Raw genomic sequence first — 19,067 nt, 5'->3', positions numbered from 1 at the left:
GCCTGCCAGGGTCCTTCTGTCCATGGGACAAAAACACTGCAAGAATACTGGAGTGGGTTGCTATTTCCGCTCTAGGGGATCTTCCTGACTCAGGGATTGAACCTGTGTCTCTTGCGTCTCCTGCATTGCCAGGCAGATTCTTTACCGCTGAGCCACCAGGGAAGTCCGATATATACTACAGTATGTTTACTCCATAACTTTCAATCTTCAGACTCTCTTTGAGGTTAATGCAGAGATTCAGACTCAGGTGGGCCGGCTCTAAAGTCTAAATGAGCGAATAATCTAGGACCTCCCCACCCCCCCCCCCGCCCCCCCCCCACCCCCGCCAGCTGAGCTCGTGTCAGTTTGGTGCGATATTTTCCCCAAATTGTGCCCCGCTCCTCCACCAGAGTGGAGAGCCTGACGCGGGTGGGAGGGGTAGGTGGACGGGGGCAGGTCGGCAGGCAAAGCCTCGGGGCAACCACAAGCTTGGTAGGAGCCTGTCCCCCTTGAGGGTTTCCCGCGCCACCTCTGGGAAGCTTGATTCTAATAGGAGGGGATGTTAGAAGGAGGTTGCAGGGTCTCGGCGGGCGGGGAGTGGCTGACGCTGGAGGTCCGGACCCAGAGCCGAGGCGGACAGACTCCAGTGAGAGTCCGGGCTGTGGTGCAGGGCGGCCGGCGCGGGGCGGGTGCAGGAGGAGGGCAAGGAGGTGTGTCCGCGCCCGGTCCCGCCCCCCGGCCTGTCTCCGGCCGCGCACCGGCTTTCGCTTTCAGTCGCAGGCGCGGAGGCAGCGGAGCGGGAGCGGACGCTCAAGGGCGCGAGGGGTTGGCCAGCCCGCCCGCACCTATGGCGCCCACCGCCTTCTGGGCCGCGCTGGCGGTCGGTCTGCAGTTCTGGGCCGCGGGCCGCGCCGTGCCCACCCAGGTAGGTGACTCGCGCGGCCCCGCGGGGGACGCCATCCCACCCACCCCCGGGTTGGCGCGCGTCCCCCTGGGGCGCCCTGACACGGGAGCTGGACTCCGGGCCATGGAAACAGGATCAGACGCGCGCGCCTTTGGAGACCTTAAGGGGACCTCGGGTTTGGCACACGTGCGCCCGAGGTCCGAGGTCTGGAACTCTGGACACCGCGGTCGGGGGTCACACCCTGGTCCCTCAGCGCAGCCCAGGGCGTTGGTGGCCAGCCAGCGGGCTCTGGACACATCCCACCCAGACTCTGGACCCCAGCTCCGGTTACCCCTGCGACCCCTGCCCTCCCCAGGGTGGCTTTGGGGTGAGGGTAGGTGGTGAACTGTACTGGGGCGCTGTCCCCACTGCAGATGCCCGGCACCTTCTTCAGAAGACTTCCTCCTCTTCTGGGCAATGCTTTTCTTCTTTCTTAGAAATACTGGGGCTGCGCCTCTAAAAGAATAGGGCAGGTGTGCAGTAAGTGCCTAATAAGGGCACATTCAGACTATGGGCTGTCTTCCGAGACCTTTGCCCAGACCCCACTTCAGAGTCTGCCCTGTCAGGACTCTGGAATGACGGGGAGGAAGATACGGTCCTAGAGTTCCCCTGGTCTGACCTCCCTGAGGATCTGGGGACAAGGCTGAGGGCGGACTTCTGGGCTGGTTGTCAAGACTGACATGATCTCTAAGGGGCTCCAGGAAAATAGAGAGAGCAGAGACCCCAGAGCTGTTATTCAGTACTGACTGCAGTCACTAGACAGCAAGGGAAAGTGTGCAGAGGACTGCTCCTCCTTTGCCCTTTGTGGCTGGTAAGACTGAATGGTCCCATTTTGCAGAGAAGGAAAACTGAGGCTCCGCAAACTTGTATTTCATAGAAGGGCATGGGAGGGTGCTCTTCCCTTAAAGAGGACATCTCTTCCTTTCCCTTCTTGGCAAATGAGGAGGTCTGCCTTCATTCCTTCTCATGATCTTATGGATGGGTGTGTACTGACCCGTCTGGACATCTTGACCAGGGAAGAAAGTAGGAGGTGGCATTGACTCATGTGAGGTGACTCACACGCTAAGGCTAAAGATACCTTAGAGTCCAGTTCTCCAGGGCAGAGAATGGAGGCTGTCAGATCAGAACAGACTCATTCACATTTGGTGTGGGGGCGGGTCGCTGCCCCAGAGATTGTTGTGTAAACAGAGATCAGGAGAGTCCCAACTCTGAGACCTGAGTATGGATGCCCATGGCTGTGGTCCCCAGCCTGCCTGCAGGGTACCAAGACTAGGGGCATTGTCTGCCTCGGCAAACCTGGGTCATGGGAGCCCCTGAGGGGAAGAGGCGTGAGGCTTCTCTTCCGGACAGTGGCCCCTCATCCTGGAGTTGTTAAAGGGCTTTGCCTGAGTCTCTCGCTTCCCTCCCCTGTGACCTGCTCCCATATCAGCTTGTTCCCTCCTTCCCAGGATTGTCTCATCGCTGGGGCAACCATCCTCAAAGTACAGCACCTCTCTCCTTGCCTGAGAAGCAAAAGGCCCCCAGTGACCAAGGCAGAAACTGCTCTCCCCTCCACCCCACCTGCTGCCCCTGCTGCCTCACTCTCAGGCCAGAGCGAGTGAGGCATCTGGGTGTTTCATGGACGTTGTGTATCTTCACACTCCATGCTGCCCCCTCTCCATGGTAACCCCTCCCCCATCCTTCAGGGTCTTTTACACATTTCCCCCTATCCCTACCCCAAAGCCTTTCCTCAGTTTCCCAGTTGAATTTGATGAACTGCTTTTAGAACTCCCAGCCCTTCATCTCCCTTGCGGAGAGATGTCATTCTATTTTTTAATCTGGTGTTTTATTCACTTCAGTAGATGGAATGTTCCTTGAGGACAGGTTCTGTGCAATCTTCCTCCTTATTATTAGCACCACCACAGCACCTTTTTTTTGAATACCCACTGCGTGCCAGGTACTAGGCATTGAATTTAATTGCAGAGTCTTGCTGAAACCTTCCTTATAGCAGCTCCTAAAAGGTGGTCTTCCCATTTAGAGATGTGGAAACCGAGTCTCCGAGAGGTTACGACATTTCCCAGGATTGTAGAACTGGAGGGTAGCAGGTGAGGAGATTTGAATACAGGTCTGCCTGATTCCAAAGCCCTTCTCGCTCTACTCTCACTGTGCCTGTGTCTCCCTCCTGCCCCCAGCCGGGTCCCTGGCACTCAGTGATGTCCAGTTATATTGGGTGTAACAGAGCTCGTTGCAGAAAGAGCCCCAAGGAGGCTTGGAACTGACTACACGCGCAGGAGAATCACTTTGCCAGCTGGGTTTTTGCTTCCTTTAAAAGCTGTATATGCCAGCTGGTGTGAAATGCATCATTCATTCATCTAGTCATTCATTCATTCAACAAAGAAATGCCAGTAAAGCTGACAGGTTAAGTGGGCGATTGGTGCCGACTGATGGGGGTGGGCAGGACCCCAGCTGTCTAGCTTTCTGTTGTTGCTGGGAGGGGGCTGAGGGGACCTCTGCCTGCTGGGTGACCTACCTTCCCCTGGAAGTCCTGAGGCTGAGGGACCTCTGTTTGCCTTATTATTATTTGCTTGGGGCCAGCTTGAATTAGGGGAGAGGTTGGGGGCCTCCAGTTTGGCCTAGATATATCGGCCTTTGGTGGAGATGGATGGTCCAGAGTACCTACTGTCCTGGGATGTCCCTTTGCCTGCTTGCTGAACCTGCTTGCTGGCTGAGGATGTGGCCCTCACTGGTCCTGGGGCCTGGCCCACTGGCTCTGGAGCACTCTTCTTTTCCAGGGCTGGGAGACATTTACGGTCTTGACCACCAGTGCTTCCTGAAGGAGTAACCCAGAAGGATGGAGGGGGAGAGTTTTACTGCCATCCATGGGGTGTTTGTGTGTGTGTTACCTTCAGCTCTAAACATCAACTTAGTTCTTAGCTTTATACAATGCTGGCTGTTTTTCTGTTGTTCAAACGTGTGACACACACACACCCAGGCCCTTTGCACTTGCTTCCCCTTTACCTTGAATGCTTCCAATGTTCTCCTCTACTCAAATGTTAAGTCAGGTGTGGGCAGGGACTTGTTCACTACTGTAGACTCATAGCCTAGAAGAGTATTTCTCATTCTCAGTGCTCTTGACATTTGGGCTAGGTGGTTCTATGGGAGTTGTCCTCTGAGTTGTAGGATGTTTAGCAACGCCCTTGACCTCTACCCACTAGATGCCAGCAGTACTTATCCTTCAGTTGTGACAGTTGGAAATATCCCCTGATAGGGTTTCCCTGGTGGTCCAGTGCTTAAACTGCAGGAGGCGCAGGTCTGATCCCTGGCGGGGTGACTTTTGCATGCTCTGAGGCTCAGCCAAGAAAAGAAAAAAAAAATGTCTCCAGATACTACAAAATGTCCCCTGGGGGAAAAATTACCCCAGTTGAGAACCACTGGCTTAGAACACTGCCTGACATGTAATTAGTGCTAAAAAATATTGAATTAATGTCCTAAAATATTCATTTGACCTTTGTAATGACCCTGTTTTTTGGATAAGATCGCTGAGTTTGAAGAGCCAATGGTTGCAGGCGGGCCTCGGCTCCAGTTTGTCTCCTCTCTGGGGTGATTCTCTGGGCTCTTCCTCTGCTCTGCTAGGTCTGCTGAGGCTAGCAGTGCTCTCCCCAAAGTGCTCACCCGCCCACATCCCCCTCTTGGCTCGTGACAGGGCCACCCACTGGCAGTGACTCAGGAACCCAGGAAGCATGTGATTTGCCCGGAAGCAGGCAGGGAGGGAAGCCAGGAGTTTAGGACAGAGAGAGGGGTGCTACCAGGGGAAACAAGAATGAAGCAGAGATGCTGTGACTCCCGCTTAGGGACATCCCATCAGGGCCCACGAAAGCAATATTGATGACTTAGAAGAAGGGCCCCGGCCTCAGAGGTGTACAGACCTTGGCTTACCCGTTACTTTGCTATTTATAGACTGTGTGACCTTGACATATCTGTCCATCTATGGACGCCTGCCTTTGTGTTCCCATCTGTAAAATGGGAATGATCCCCCACCTCTCTGGCTGGTTGTCAGGATTAAAAAGTGCTTTCTAACTTGTGCAGCCCATTGGCAGTTGTTAGAGCATCTGTGGCTTTGCTGGACCTGGGAGTCCCCGTGGAGTCAGATTCCCAGGGCCCCGTGGTAGGGGTGGCAGACCTCCATGTGCCCAGAGCTCCTGCCCAGAAAGAACAGTTTCCCTGCTGCCCGCCTTCTACCTGTGCTTCCTGCTCAAGACCCCCTTCCTGGGGCTCCTCACACCACCTGCCCAACTGTCTGGCCTTAGGAGCCCAGTGTGTGGCAAACGCTATGGGGTCAGGAAATCCTCCCCTCCCCCTACTCCTTTCAGTGAGTGACAGGTGCTGGATCTCATTTGAGGGTGAACAGGGAGACATGGGCCATAGAATAGGGGAGTCTCATAACCTTGCTGCAGAGAGGATGCAGAAGGCTTGACTTTCTCATCATCAGCAAGAAGGGCATGGGATGATTCCAGACTGCCTTTAAAATCTCTTCCATCTCTGACCTCTGCAATCTGGAAGATTCTCTTGTAACCCTGAAAATGGGAAGCCCTGTGAAGGCTCTTCTACGGTCATGCTGTCCATGACTGCCATTCTCCAAGTAGTTTCTGAGATAGCAGGGGCCTGATAAAGGAGCACTGGCCTGGGGGCCAGGAGACCAGAGTTTCCATCTGTGCACTGAAGTACCGGCTCACTGTGTGACCTTGATCAGGTTACTTAACCTCTCTGGGCCTAAGCACCCCTAGCTCTATAAAACCTAACAGCACTGATCCTAACACACTCTTGGAGTGCTGGAGAAGCATCAGCTTTATTTGTGCTTGACACAGGCCACAGACTGGGGGCTAGGGGGTTTAAGAGTTTTCCCAGGAAGGAGAGTCCTTCCCTCCCCACCATTAATGTCTCTGCTTCTCAATCTCTCTTCTTGCTGACCTCAATCCCACTTGCTTTAGCTGGAATGATTTCCCTGACTCAGGCCGCAGTAGCATCAAGGCTGCTGGTCAGCTTGCAGCCAAGATGCACAACCCTCAGGCAGAGTAGGCTTCACGGGTTTCTCACCTCCCTACCCCTTACGACCTAGTTAGCCCCTCTTAATGTTCAGGCACTTTGGGGCTGAAAGTCTGTGCCGTGGGCATCACTGTGGACCTGCTGCCTGGGATCCTGCAGGTAAAGGGAAGCCTTGAGTGGGGAGAGGGCTTCCCTTGCAGAAGCCTTTGTGCCTGCGATGCCTCTGCACAGCCACCCCCCGGCTCTGAGTCCCCGGGCTTTGGGCATGAGTGCCCCTCTGCTGAGATGCTGACTGGGGGGTTGGGACTCTGGAGCCCACAGTTTCCACTGTGTCGCGTCGTGAGGTCACAGGTGGTGGTGACATCACTGTGGTTTGGGGCTCTCGAGGTGCGTGCGCAGGAAGAGGAAGTGTCTGTTCACGGAGAGGGGTTTGCAGGAGTTGATTTCCGACCGCCCCAAGTTTGAGCACTGCTGGGGGAGGTGGTGGGGGGCAGGGCAGCTGTCCAGGAGACCCCAGCTCTGTCTCTGCCCTGGTGTTCTGTTGATCGTGTCAGATCGCCTTACCTCTCAGCTTCTGTGTCCTCTTTGCAGGGGAGGAGGGCTTGGAACAGGCTGCATCTCGGTTGTTGCCTGCGGAGGTTGAGGATCACGATACCACCTTGTGTTACTAGAACAAGACCTGTTAGCTAGCCCATGAGGCTGCAGAGCCCACCTCCCTGGCCCCGGGCGGGCCAGCTACCCTCCTAATCTTGGGAACAGACACTGAGTGGGCACGTGTGGGAACAGTTGGCAGCCCAGGGTGACTTCAAGGGACACGGGTGGATCCCTTTGGCCAGCAAACTGCTGGTCCGTCCCTGGCTTTGGAGCCGGGACCCTAGGTTGATTCAGTGCTCTGACTGAAGATGGGACAGAAATCCCCAGGGGCTTTTGTTTTCCTCTGCCGTCCAGACAGCAGCCCACCTGTCTGTTTCCATCTGAGCCTGGCCCTGTGGTGGGTATGGCTGATGTGGCCACAGGTTCAGGGAATTGAGTGGGCCGGAGGGTGAGAGTGGCTTGGGGAGGGAGTTGGGGCAGGGAGGCTGTGGCCGGACATCTTCCAGGCATTCACAGAAAACCTTCTACAGTGCCGTTCAGGAGAGATGCCCGAGACTGCGGAAGTGAGCAGCACGTGGAGCCAGGAGTGGGGGTCCCGGGCCCAGCCATGGCTTGGCCTCCAGTTTCAGAGGGCTTGGCCAGTTCTCTCCTCCTCTCTGACCCTCAGTGGAGACCAGCACACCTGGCTCACTCCCAGTTTAGAGTCCTTCAGTGCTGACTGTTAGATGGGGAAGAGGGGAGATGGTGGGGAGGGTCGGTGACTTTGGGCAGGAGGTGGCCTGCTACTCTGGCTTCTGTGAGGCTCCAGCTCAAAGCCGAGGTCTGGACTTGACAGTGACTCTTGAGGAAAGGCCCCAGCACGTGGCTTCAGTTAGCAGGACCCCTGCTAGCATCCAGGACACCCCTCCCTGCCCTCTCCTGCCTACCCAGAGTCCTGCTTCTGTCTGTCACGCATGCGCAGAGGCTCCAGGTTCATTCAGGTTGTCCCTGGTGAGCCTGTCCCCTCCTGCTCTGCATTCACAAGCCCCTAGTCCTGCTGCTTCCTGTCCTGTCCTCCCAGCTCTCTCAAACCCCTGTCTCCCACCTCATGTCATGATCGCCTATCCTCTCTTCCCTCTTCCATCACCCCTTGTCTTCACTCTCTTCCCCACCTGGCCCCTTGGTCCCCCCCATGTTTTCTTGTCACCTTCCTGACTCTGTCCCCCACATTCTTCTTCCTGCAGTGACCACATGGGATCTTTCTAAAAGCTGAGCCCTGGAGGGTGGGCAAGATTGGGCTGAGTGGATAGTTGGAGGATGGATAGCAAGGAACAGTGGCTAGACCGTCCTCAATTAAGCAACAGCCTTGTTAGACTCAGGGATGGTACTTGAGGCTATAAGCAGGTGGTGGTTTAGTCACTTAGTCATGTCCAACTCTTGTGACTCCCATGAACTATAACCCACCAGGCTCCTCTGTCCATGAGATTTCCCAAGCAAGAATACTGGAGTGGGTTGCCATTTCCTTCTTCAGGGGATCTTCCTGACCCAGGGATCAAACCTGCATCTCCTTTCTTGAAGGCATATGCTTTATTGCTGAGCCACTAGGGAAGCCCGAGGCTATAGGCTATTCAGGATCAATTGTACAAAATTTAAAAATTAAAACATTGTATCAGCTGTAATTTTTGGAGTATTTACTAAGCACTTTACGTGTGTTACCTCATTTAATTCTCACAGATGTCCCTTGAGGTATATATTGAGGTTTTTAAGCCTCATTTATTGGGGAAAAAAAAAAAGCAAAACACCTTTGACGCTTCCCTCCAGTAAGAAAGGAGTCTGGATTCAAAGTCAGGCATCCTTATCCCAGCATCCATACTTTCACCTACCACATTCACTTTGAATCAGGAGTTGAGGCAACCGGGAGCCACCGAGAGTTTTTGGGTAAGGGAGTGACCAGAGCAGAGGGTGTGTTAGGAAGATCATTCAGGCCTCAATGGGAAGGACAGGCTGTTACTATAGTTTAGGCAAGAACTCTGGGCTGATGGAGTGGCAGCAGAACAGGAAGGAAGAATCGAAGGCTTCAGGGAGGAGGTGGGCTTTGGGTTGGACTAAGACCTAGGGTGGGGGCAGAGGACTGGGGAGGAAGGAGGAGCTGGCCCTCCCCACCCCATCCTGCAACATGAGGCCTCTCTGGCCTTAACTGTGCCCCTGCAACCTGACTGTGGACCATGTCAGCCTCCTGTGGAGCTCTTGTGGTCAGCCCCAGCTGAGCCTGGCTTCAGTCACCCTGGCCGCTGCTGGGGTGGCCCTAAGGCTGGGCAGGGCTGGCCTGAGCATCTCCGGTGTGAAGTATGATGAGCCCCACCATGGGCAGAGGGGCAGGACTTCTGGGGGCCTGCTTGCCTCTGCTGCCAGGACCTCAGGACCTTCTCCCTGGTTTGGTTTTCCTCTCTGTGGTGAGGTGGGGAGAAAAGGGACCCCCCCCGTCACTTCCCTTTGAGGGCTGGGAGAGTACAGTGAGCCCTGAGCTAGGACTGATGGCCAGTGGGTGCTTCGTTGGTGCCAGGCAAGGGTCTAGTGCGTCATTTGCCCCCAGTGACATCTGTCCTTGAGGCCACCAGGGGAGGGGTCACCAGTATCATCCCCATTTGATAGGAGAGTCAGTCAAGGCACAGAGGTTAAGCTCTGGGCTCAGGCTCTCAGCTCACTAGAGGCAGAGCCAAGAGTCCACCCCAGATGGCTCCCTCCAAGCTCCAGCTTAAACTACCACGTGGTTGTCACAGTGGTTGCAGTGGCCGTGAGGTGCTCTGCCAGTCTGAGGACACCACCCGCTCTCTCTACATATATGCCCATTTCCTGCCCAGTTCTCATGCTGTAGCCCCAGCTCATTTCAGCTAATTGGAAATGAAACTTTTGCTTCTGTTAAACAATTCAGCATCTATTAGGTCCACCCCTTCCCGCCCCGCCGCTGTGGGCTGTGCACTGGGCTGGGCGTAGAGACATGAGTAATAAAAACCTAACGAGTAATGCTCAGTTTTTACTGCTGCCGGGCACGGTGCCGAGCACTCCACACGCCTTGGCCCAATGAATCATAACAGTCCCATCAGGTGGGCCCTGCTTTTGTCCCCATTTCAGAGATCGCAAAACTGAGGCTGGTGAGTGACAGGGCTGGGACGGAAACCTGATGTCTTGCTCAGAGCTCACGCTAGAGGGTGCAGACACAGTGGGAAGATACAGGGAAACAAATAATTTAACCAAGAAGTGGTCTGGGCAGTAGAGAGATAAACCCAGGTTGTCGCTGGAACCCTCAGAGGAACCTCTGACCTCCAGAGAAGGTTTCCTTGAGATGATAGTGGAGAGGACTCTTTTTTTTTTCCCCTGGAGTGTCAATTTTACTTTACAATTTTGAAGAAAAGCATTATTTTCACATTAAAACTAATGTATAGCTAACACAGTGCTGTAAATCGACTGTGCTCCAATAAAAATTTTAAAAAACCAAAAAACAAATGTATATATTATAGCATGACAGAAAAGTTTCATGGCAAAACATAAGACTTAAAATTTCATGTTGTTAGAGCCAGCATATTTGAACTCTCTCCTTAGATTACTTTTCTTTCTTTTCCGTCAAGGTATCCTTTGGTGGAAAAGTCTGAGTAGTATTGATATGGTAGGCTTGGCAGTTAAAGAGACCTGATTTCTAGGCCTGACTAGTGGAGAGGGCTTGAAAGAAGCCCAAGAGTTGGCCCTGCGGTGAGGGTGGGCAGGATCCTGGGGCAGAGGGAGCTGCAGGAGAGGGCATGGAAGACAGGGAGGGAGCCAGAGGGGACAGTGTGGGGTGAAGACGGGGTGGGAGATGTTGGCATGACCCGGGCAGTGACCCCCAGACACCAGGCTGAGAACATTGAGCTCGGGCCAGACTTGGTATAGGAAGGTGACATCGGGTCTGTCTGGAAAGACTGGGGACCAAGAAAGAGTAAGGAGGTTGTAGGTGTCAGAGAGATGCTGAAGGTGGAGCTGAGAGAGATTGAGGTAATATAGCCTGTCCTGGGGGGTGTGTGTTGGGGGGATGGAAAGGGTTGAGGGTGCTTTCTGCAACTAGACTGAGGGTTCCTTAGAGGCAGGGACCACACCCTGGTATCTTTCTACCCTGGTGCTTAGCACAAAGCGTGGCCCCAAGAACCGGATACCAGCCTGGGCTTCCTGTCTGCCCCCAGCTCACTTCTAACGCGACATCACAGGCAGTGGGCCGGGAGTGGGATGTGTCACCCGGGGCCGCCGCCTGTGATGTGGTCTGTCCTCCTGACGCAGGTGCCCCGCGTCTCCGTGACGGCAGACGAGCCTCCACTGCCTGGCTCCGGCGTCACTGCCCTGTAGGCTGCACCCCGAAGTCTGTGGGGCTCCTGAGAATCCCCTAAGATCTAGGCCCAAATGGCTCTGCCGTGTCTCACTGTGTGTCGAGGCCCCCAGGGACCTGCCATGGAAATGATATGGTTTCTTTATTGGTTGAAACCGGTTTCCATCTGTGCGCAGATCCCTGGGTCCTTGGGCAGATGCTTCTGCCCTTCCCCAGGCTGTGCTGTCTGCCCTGGGATCCTGGAGACTCTTTTGCCTTGCTCACTGTGTGTTCTCCGGGGAGTCACTTTCCCTATCTGGGCCCCTTCTCTGTAAAATAAGGCAGCAAGAGAAGATGCTGGGGCTGAGACTATCTCAGGACACTGAGGGAGATGTGGCTGAGACTAGCTCCTGTCTGCTTCTTGTTGACTGCGTGGTCCCAGACATGGTATCGAATCTCTGGAAGCCTCTGTTTCTGCATCTGTAAAATGGGGTGATGCTGACCTCATTTTGTTGGTTCAGAGACTAAACAGTGCCTGGGAATGTCCAAAGCACTGTCTGCACACAGTAGGTGCTTCTGCTAGGTCTGAACAACCTCTTTGTTCCTCCTGCTCTGTGAAAAAGAGAAGTTTTGAGGGGCATGTGCTACTCTGCAAGCCTGAAGCTTCCTCCATGGCGTCCTCCCCCATCACGTCCTCTTCCTGGTCTCACTGTACCCAGGGATGCTCCCGGGGGAGGCTGGGAGTCGGATCCCTTCCCAAGGGTACTGGCATCTAGGGTGTGGGGGGGTCTCCAGAAAATCAAGAAGCCCTGGAGACCCCCACAATGCTGCATCAGTATGCTGGCAGGAAGGGCCGAGGGTCTGTAGATTTTGTGCTTTCAGATGACACAGTCTTGGTGGCAGCCTCTTCTTCCTCCTCCCCAAGGCCTATCCTTCTCTGCCTTCCCCTCTCACAGTCTATTTATAAATAGGAGAAGGGGCTGGGGGCCTCCACCTTGGGGTGCCTACAGAGTCTTGTTCGGGGAGCAGGGAGGCAGGAAGTCAGCTGATGCAGGGTTGCCCAGTTCCCCAAAAGAGTGCGCTGACTCAGGCTCCAGATTCAGAGGGACCTGCCTGGTGCCCTGGCCCTGATGTTGCTGGGTGGGCCACAGTGCAGTGCCCATCTTGCCCTGGTCTCCCTCCTCAGGCCTGGCTAGCTGCCATTTCTGGTCCTCTAGGGTGAGAGTAGGGAGCAGTGGGGAGGGGAGGAAGCAGAGTAGAGAGAATTCATGCCTCACTCACCGGGTAAGTCTGGTCCTTCTCTAGCTTCGCCCTCTTGCACACCTCTGTGGCTCGCCTCCTTTCAATTACTCACAGCACATCCCTGTCCCTTAGCCTGGACACTGTGTCCTCTGGCCACTTAATAGACCCCTGGCCCCTGGGCTTTGGCCACTTGCCCAAACTCTTTATTTTGGGGTCCCCTCACTGTTCCAGGTGAGGTCCTCTTGAGTCATGGCCCTTGGAGACCACCTACATCTAGCCTGCCTTCTCCTCCCTCTGCCCCAAGGAGGCTCACTCCACTGTCCACAGCTGACCTGCCATGGTCTCCTGATCTTAGGCTTCTTGAGGAATGGGCCGGGGCCAGCCTGAGGGTGACCACAAAATCCCAAGGGTCACAGGTCTGCTTCCCCAGACCTCCCTTCTAGGAGGGAAGGTGGCCCTCATGGGCTGCCCAGCACTTCACCAGAACTGGGTAGCCTGCTTCCAACAACTTGTCCTCGCCTGGCCTGATCTCAGCTGAGACCATGGCAGAGAGTGCCCAGTTCCAATATGCCATCTGACACAATTCCACACTGTGTGCAGACCCTTAGAGTTTCCCCTGGGTCTCCTGGGAGTCTGGGAAAAGATGATGGACCCCAGTTAAGACCACCACGCCCCCCCCCCCCCCGGCCTGTATGCCTACGATAACCCAGGGAGGAGGAGACAGGCAAGGTGTTATGTTACCATTTTACAGATGACAGTGTTGAGGCTCAGAGAGAGTAAGTGATGCCCCTAGGACCAGCTCATGCACCCAGACCGTCTGAACTAAGGCCACTGTTACTCCTGTGATGCTAGGTGTCTGTGTACCTGGGAGGATGGACATCTCCAACTCCCCTCCTTCCAGAGGCCACATGCTCAGGCTGTCCTCACCTGGGAGAGGGTTTGAGGACAGAGCTGGGCTGGGAAGCCCACCTCCCAGCCCTCAGTCTGGCCTGATATCCCAGCCCCTACATCCCAGGTCATTCAGTTTTTGCATCTCTCACATGTGTGGCCCTCCCTCCCATCCCATCCTCCTGAGGTCTTGGGAAGAGGCTGAGCTTTTTGACCACCATCTTTAAGAAGGCAGAGCTTGGGCTTCCCTGGTGGCTCAGTGGTAAAGAATCCACCTGCCAATGCAGGAGACATGGGCTCGATCCCTGGTCTAGGAAGATCCCACATGGCTCAGAGCAACTAAGCTTGTGTGTCACAACTAGTGAGCCTGTGCTCTAGAGTCCGGGAGCTGCAACTGCTGAGCCCACATGCCGCATCTGCTGAAGCCCGAGGGCCCTCGAACCTGTGATCTGCAACAAGAGAAGCCACTGCAATAAGAAGCCACACACCACCTCTAGAGAGTAGTCCCTGCTTGCCACAACTAGAGGAAAAAGCCTGTGTAGCAGCAAAGACCCTGCATAGCCAAAAATAAATAAAAAGTTCAAAAAATAAAAGCCAGAACTGGAAAGAGCGTAGAACCTCAACTAGGCCACACAGCCGTTTTACAGATGAGGAAACTGAGGCACAGAGAAATCTGTTACCACCCAGAGTAGGGGAGCTGCCTGAGTGGGGGAGGGAATACCTTTGGGGTGGCCCTGTGGCAAGGGGGGAAGGTTAAGATCCAGTCTTCCTGGGGTGGGGAAGAAACACATGGCTGGAAGTGAAGAGACCTCTCTGAGGCTCAGTTTTCTCATCCGTGGCTTGGGAATAATAATAGTACTGACCTCACAGCGCTGGGCTGAGGAGTCAGAGAGACAGTAATGCATGTGAACAGCTCTGCACGAGGCAAACTTTCAGGACCAGGTGCTGCTGTAACTGTCTCCTAGTGCCCTCACCCCGCCCACAGTAGTCTCGCCGCCTGGCCCCGTGGCTGTGCATGGAACACGCGGAGCACATCCTTGCTAGAGCCCCTCGTCTCGCCTTGCTTTTCCCTTCTTCTTAACACCTGCTACCACTTCCCATTTTCTACCGTGCGTGTCTGTGTCTCCCCAACTAGAGCCCAACTTCCTGGGGCAGGAACTTGCATATGTTTGATGCTGAGTGCCCGCCACCTAGAACTACCTGCGTGCCATGTGTTTGTTGAACAAATGAACGTTTCCTCCTTGGCCCATGTCTTTCTCCACCACTAAATGGGAGGTTGTCTGAGATGATCTCTAAGGTTCCAGTTCAGCCCATCCTGAGCTGCCGTGCCTCCATCCTGCCCCCACTTCTGGCTCCTTTTCTCCTTATCATCAGCTCCCATGCGCCCCTCTAGCACCTGGCACAACTGTGGATTAGCTGGGGCAACCCTCCCTGCTCACAGACTCTTACCTTTGAGCGTTTGGTGGCCTTGCTCCTGAGAGGTCAGAAGCCCAGTGACTCAGGCAGGTCTGAGCAGTGCCCAGTCTCAGATGCTGGAGGTCCCTGCCTGCTGCCGGAGACTGGCTCTTCTGAGGTTCCTGTGTGATCACCTGGGAAACCAGCTCAGAGCTGAAGTCAGAGGATGTTGGCCTGAAGCTAAGGGCGGTCCCCTGCACTGGTGTGTGTGTGAGAGAGAGAGAAAGAGAGGGACTGAGAAAGAGAGAGAGAGTGCCCATGTGAACCAGCACCCACATGAGCCAGCGCCCACATGAGCCAGCGCCCCAGGCTCTGCTCAGCATGAAGGTGGGTGAACAGGAGCTGGTGGCACAGTGGTGACTCAGGGCAGAGGGCAGATCCCAGGAGCTGGCCCCTGCAGCCGTCCTGAGGAGGGGACCAGAGATTTCTCCAGTGGGACCAGAGCAAGGGTCACATTGCATCTCCACCTCTCCCCTCCCAGACCTCAGACACATGACTGCATCTCCCTGAGCTGTGAAATGGGCACATACCTGCTAAGGGGTGGGAGTGGGATCTTAAAAAGTGCCTGCAGCCAGGCCTGACAAATAGTTAGTGCCTAATGAGTATCCAGTTTTTTCACGTCCTTCTTGAAGGGCCAAAGCTGAGAACCTGGAGGAATGATGGAGGCACAATGTGGGAGAGCGTTTGGGTGGTGCTTGGGGTCCTGGGTCTGTGTCCAGGGAAGGGGAGCTTGGGCCCCCCAAGAGAAGGGAGGCAGGTTAGGGGCGGCAGGCATGTGGCCTTGGATGCATCACTTCACCTCTGGAGCATCTGTGAAGTGTTGGGGAGGAGTCTCTCTGTGGGTGGAGCACATACAGTTGCTCCTGGGACATAGAGGAGATGGAGCTGCAGACCCCGACGTGAAGCTGCTCTGAGGCCTGAGGTGGATAGAGTGTGGGCCCTAAGGGCCCCTTGGGCACAGTCCTGTCACCAGCCAGGCCCTGGCATTTCCTTTGGGAAACCCCGGGGGGTGGGTTTGCTTCTTTCTGTCTCCATTTTCCCATCTGTGAAATGAGTACAATCAGATGTGCCTTACACATTGGATGTTAGATTGATCCTTCTTGTCTTCCTTCTCGTTCTCCTTCCTCCTTCCCTCTATCATCATCTCTCCCTCTCTTATCTATCTATCCATCCATCATCCCACCATCCATCATCCATTCATCATCTGTCTTCTCCAGTCTCCCCCTAAACACACACACACACACACACACACACACGGTCACAGGTCACCCACCTGTTAAATGGGTGGTTGATGCTCATCAGTGAGGTCCAAGTTTTTACTCGGGGACATAGTATTTTGAAAGGTCAGGTTTGCTAAGCATGCTGAGTGAATCCAGTACTAGCCAATTCATTTCCTCATTTTAAAATGTCAGTCAGGCTCTCCTATGGGTGGATGTTGTGTGGCTCTGAGCCTCGCCAATCCCAGACAAAAGAACTGGAAGCTTACATAGCCCTAAGTTTCCCAGAGGCTGCTCACCATGTTCTGGGGGCCTCCAAGGACCCTCAGCTTTCACAGCTGCTTTGCTGACCTGGGGCCCAACTTACAGGGCTGTGCTTGGCCTGGCCTCTGCTCTAGTGAGCAGGGCAGTGGAGGGAGTGACCTTTTGTCCCGCTCTGCAAGGGGCTTTCTGTTCCTCATTGTTTAGCCATGACATGGCAGTATTTTTTTTTTTTTTTTCAGTCCAAGAGGATAAACAGGCGTCAAGATGACTTAAAGGAGAGCTGACCTCCTTTGCCCGCTCAGGCTGGAGTCAGAGAGGCAAGAGGAAGTGCAGGGAAAATCTTTCATAGCAAGATTCAGACAGGAAAAGACCTGGGATGAGAGGCCTCAGGGAGGCCACTCCGGGCAGTGACCTGGGGGCCCCGGGGGTCCAGCTGCCTGCCTTTGTCCCGGAACCCTTGCCCTGTGGGTGGAGAGAGAGACCAGACTTGGCCACAGCAGGGCCTTTTCCCGTCAGATCCTCTGGGCCCTGACAGGAAATCCTCCCCCAGGGAGGGCAGGCCTCCCTGGGCTGCATCTTGGGGAGGAGTCCTTCCCCGCCAGAAGCTGCGGGGCCTGTGGCTCTCAGGGCCCGCAGGGGTGAGGGGCTCCCCTAGTTACACTGAAGGTGCTTGTAGGGAGGAAGCCCACTGTGTTCAGGGTCCTTGAGACCTATGCCTGCCCCCATGGTGGGCAGGGGGCTGGAGGGAAGGAGCTGTGGCTCCTCCCTGTCTGATGGGGGAGGCTGCTGCCTCGGGTGTTCAGTCTGAGCCCAGGGAACAGCAGGCTGCAGCGAGGGGTATGGCGGGGGCAGACCAGCCCTCCCATTCCATGCAGTGAGTGCACAGGTGAATGTTGGAGTGAAGGGGGCTGCGGGCAGCACAGTTCTGTGGTTTTGGGGCTCCCGCAGCTTTTGATCACTGCTCTCCGCCCTGACCCACCCCCAGGTCATCTTGCTCTAGCCTGTGTGCCGGTCAGGTTTGCTCAGCAGCGGAGCATCGGAATCACTTGGGCAGGTTTTGTTTTTTTTTTTCACGGTACACCTTTCTGGGTCCACCCCTGGGCTCCTGACCCTTTGTTGGGGAGGGAGTTGTCATTATAATAGACTCTTCCAAGGTGCTTTGGAAACGTGCAGTGCCACACAGTACCCCCAGCCACCTCCAGTAAGTGGGAGGAGCCCTGAGAAGGGGCTTTGCTTCAGGACCAAACAGGAAAGGGAGAAGCACCAGGACTCTGTATGTGTGTGTGTTTGTGTGTGCATGGGTATACACACCTGTGTATGCACAGGCATCAGAGCAGGCTGGGAGAACAAGAAGGCACCTCATTTCAGCCCGATGAGATGATTGCTAGAAGGGGGCATATTCGGTGTTTAAAGAGAGCCCAGAGCAGGAGGAACCTGAATCAGCCTGGGGGAGTCAGAGAAAGCTTCCCGGAGGAGGCAGCACTCAGCTGGAAGGACGAAGGGGTGATTACCAGGTGCAGGAGGAAAGAGGGCAGAACCTAGGCATGGGTGCTTTGTGCTGAGCTCTGTGATTCCCTGGAGAAGGAAGTGGCAACCCACTCCAGTATTCTTGCCTGGAGAATTCCACGGACAGGGGAGCCTGGTGGGCTACAGTCCATGCGGTTGCAGAAGAGTGGGACATGACTGAGCGACTGAGCCCTGTGGTTCTCTGTGACTGAATCCACCACCTTCTGGGAGGCTTCCGGGCCTCACATCTGCCAAGTGTAGGGTTAGGAGCCGGCCCCACCCTCTGGCCAGCTGCCTTGGTGTTTCTGCCTGCAGATGTGAGTGTGCTACACTGAGGGGGGTGAAGAGGGGGTTAAAGAAGGGATCTCTTTTACCTCTATCTGTCCCCCTCACCAAAGGGAGGAGTCCCCACATGGACAGAACTCCAGGAGGGAGAAAGCCAAACACTTGCCGGGCACAGATGGGGATGTGGGAGTCCATGCTGATGGCTGTCCTTCCCTTCCCCCTTCCAGGCTGTGTTTACCCCCTACATCCCGGAGCCTGGAAGCTCATGCCGACAGCAAGAATTCTACAACCAAAAGATCCAGATGTGCTGCAGCAAATGTCCACCAGGTAAGGGGTAGCCTCTGGGGCCCTCGCTCTCAGCCTGGCTGGGTCCCTGGGTGCCAGTGCCCTGAAGAGGGTCAGTGTGTGCGGCGGTTAGGGGGTCAGGGTCATGGCCCTAGACTCTTGTTGAGCTCCCTCTGGTTCCATGAATTGACCCCCACAGATGCTCTTGCTTCTGGGCCATTGCACATGTCATTCTCTCTGCCTTCCTGGGGTGCCCTTCCATTGATCCTTTAGACCTCTGATGGCCCCCTCCTCCAGGAAGCCTGCCCACACTGCCTGGCCAGATTAGGCTCTACCTTTGAGCTCCTGCTGGCCCTTGGCAGCCCCCATGGCAGCAGCTCTTTTTACACTGTGATCATAGCCTGGATCTCCTCTATAGCCCCCACTGTGTGCTGCTTAGAACAGGGACTGTGTGGCTTGTTCTTTGCTGAATCCCCAGCACCTGGCACAACACCTGACACATCAAGGTCGTCAGTGCATCTTTGATTGAATCAGTGACTGTGGCCCATTTCACAAGTGGTGGACCTGAGGCCTAATCCCAGTTGGGAGAGCCAGGCAGCCCAACTCCCAGGGCTGTCCATCCACTCGTTTGTTTATATATGCATCCCTGTAATGTTTATAAAGCATCTGCTAAGTGTCAGGCACCGAATGCTGGGAACACGACAGAGAGCAGGGCAGGCAAAGTCCTCACCCTCATGGATTTTGCATCCTAACAAGGGCATAAGACAGATAAACCAATAGAGGAGATAGACGTGTGGTCCGTGAAGGAAACAAGAGAGGGGAGGGCAGATGGAGGCAGAGTGGGACATGCTGGTCATGGAAGACCTTTCTGAGGAACTGACTTGTGGGCAGAGATGTGCAGGAGGTGAGTCATGCAGATATACAGGGCGACAGCACTGCGAAGGCCCTGAGGTGTTAAGCTCGTTTGGTGCACTTAGAGAACAGGCAGGCCAGTGTGTGGCCCCAAGTGAGTTAGCAGGGACCATGGTAAGGAGTTTAGATTTTCTTCTGCAGGATCTAGAAAGCCACTGGAGAGCTT

General features: G+C 55.0%; 1 protein-coding gene across 1 annotated transcript in view; it reads left to right on the top strand.

Annotated features, from left to right (window-relative positions):
- The first annotated feature begins 438 nt into the window (after positions 1-438).
- The window catches only part of TNFRSF1B (TNF receptor superfamily member 1B), a 35,901-nt gene continuing 17,272 nt past the window's right edge, over positions 439-19,067 (top strand). Inside the window, exons 1-2 of the mRNA XM_069544705.1 lie at positions 439-904; positions 17,932-18,031. Of these exons, the coding sequence (XP_069400806.1) occupies positions 539-904; positions 17,932-18,031 (466 nt within the window). The 5' untranslated portion in view covers positions 439-538. The remainder of the gene's footprint in view (positions 905-17,931; positions 18,032-19,067) is intronic.

This window comes from Ovis canadensis, chromosome 12, assembly GCF_042477335.2.
Source record: "Ovis canadensis isolate MfBH-ARS-UI-01 breed Bighorn chromosome 12, ARS-UI_OviCan_v2, whole genome shotgun sequence".
NCBI lineage: Eukaryota > Metazoa > Chordata > Mammalia > Artiodactyla > Bovidae > Ovis > Ovis canadensis.
This window is presented reverse-complemented; position numbering and strand designations above follow the sequence as displayed.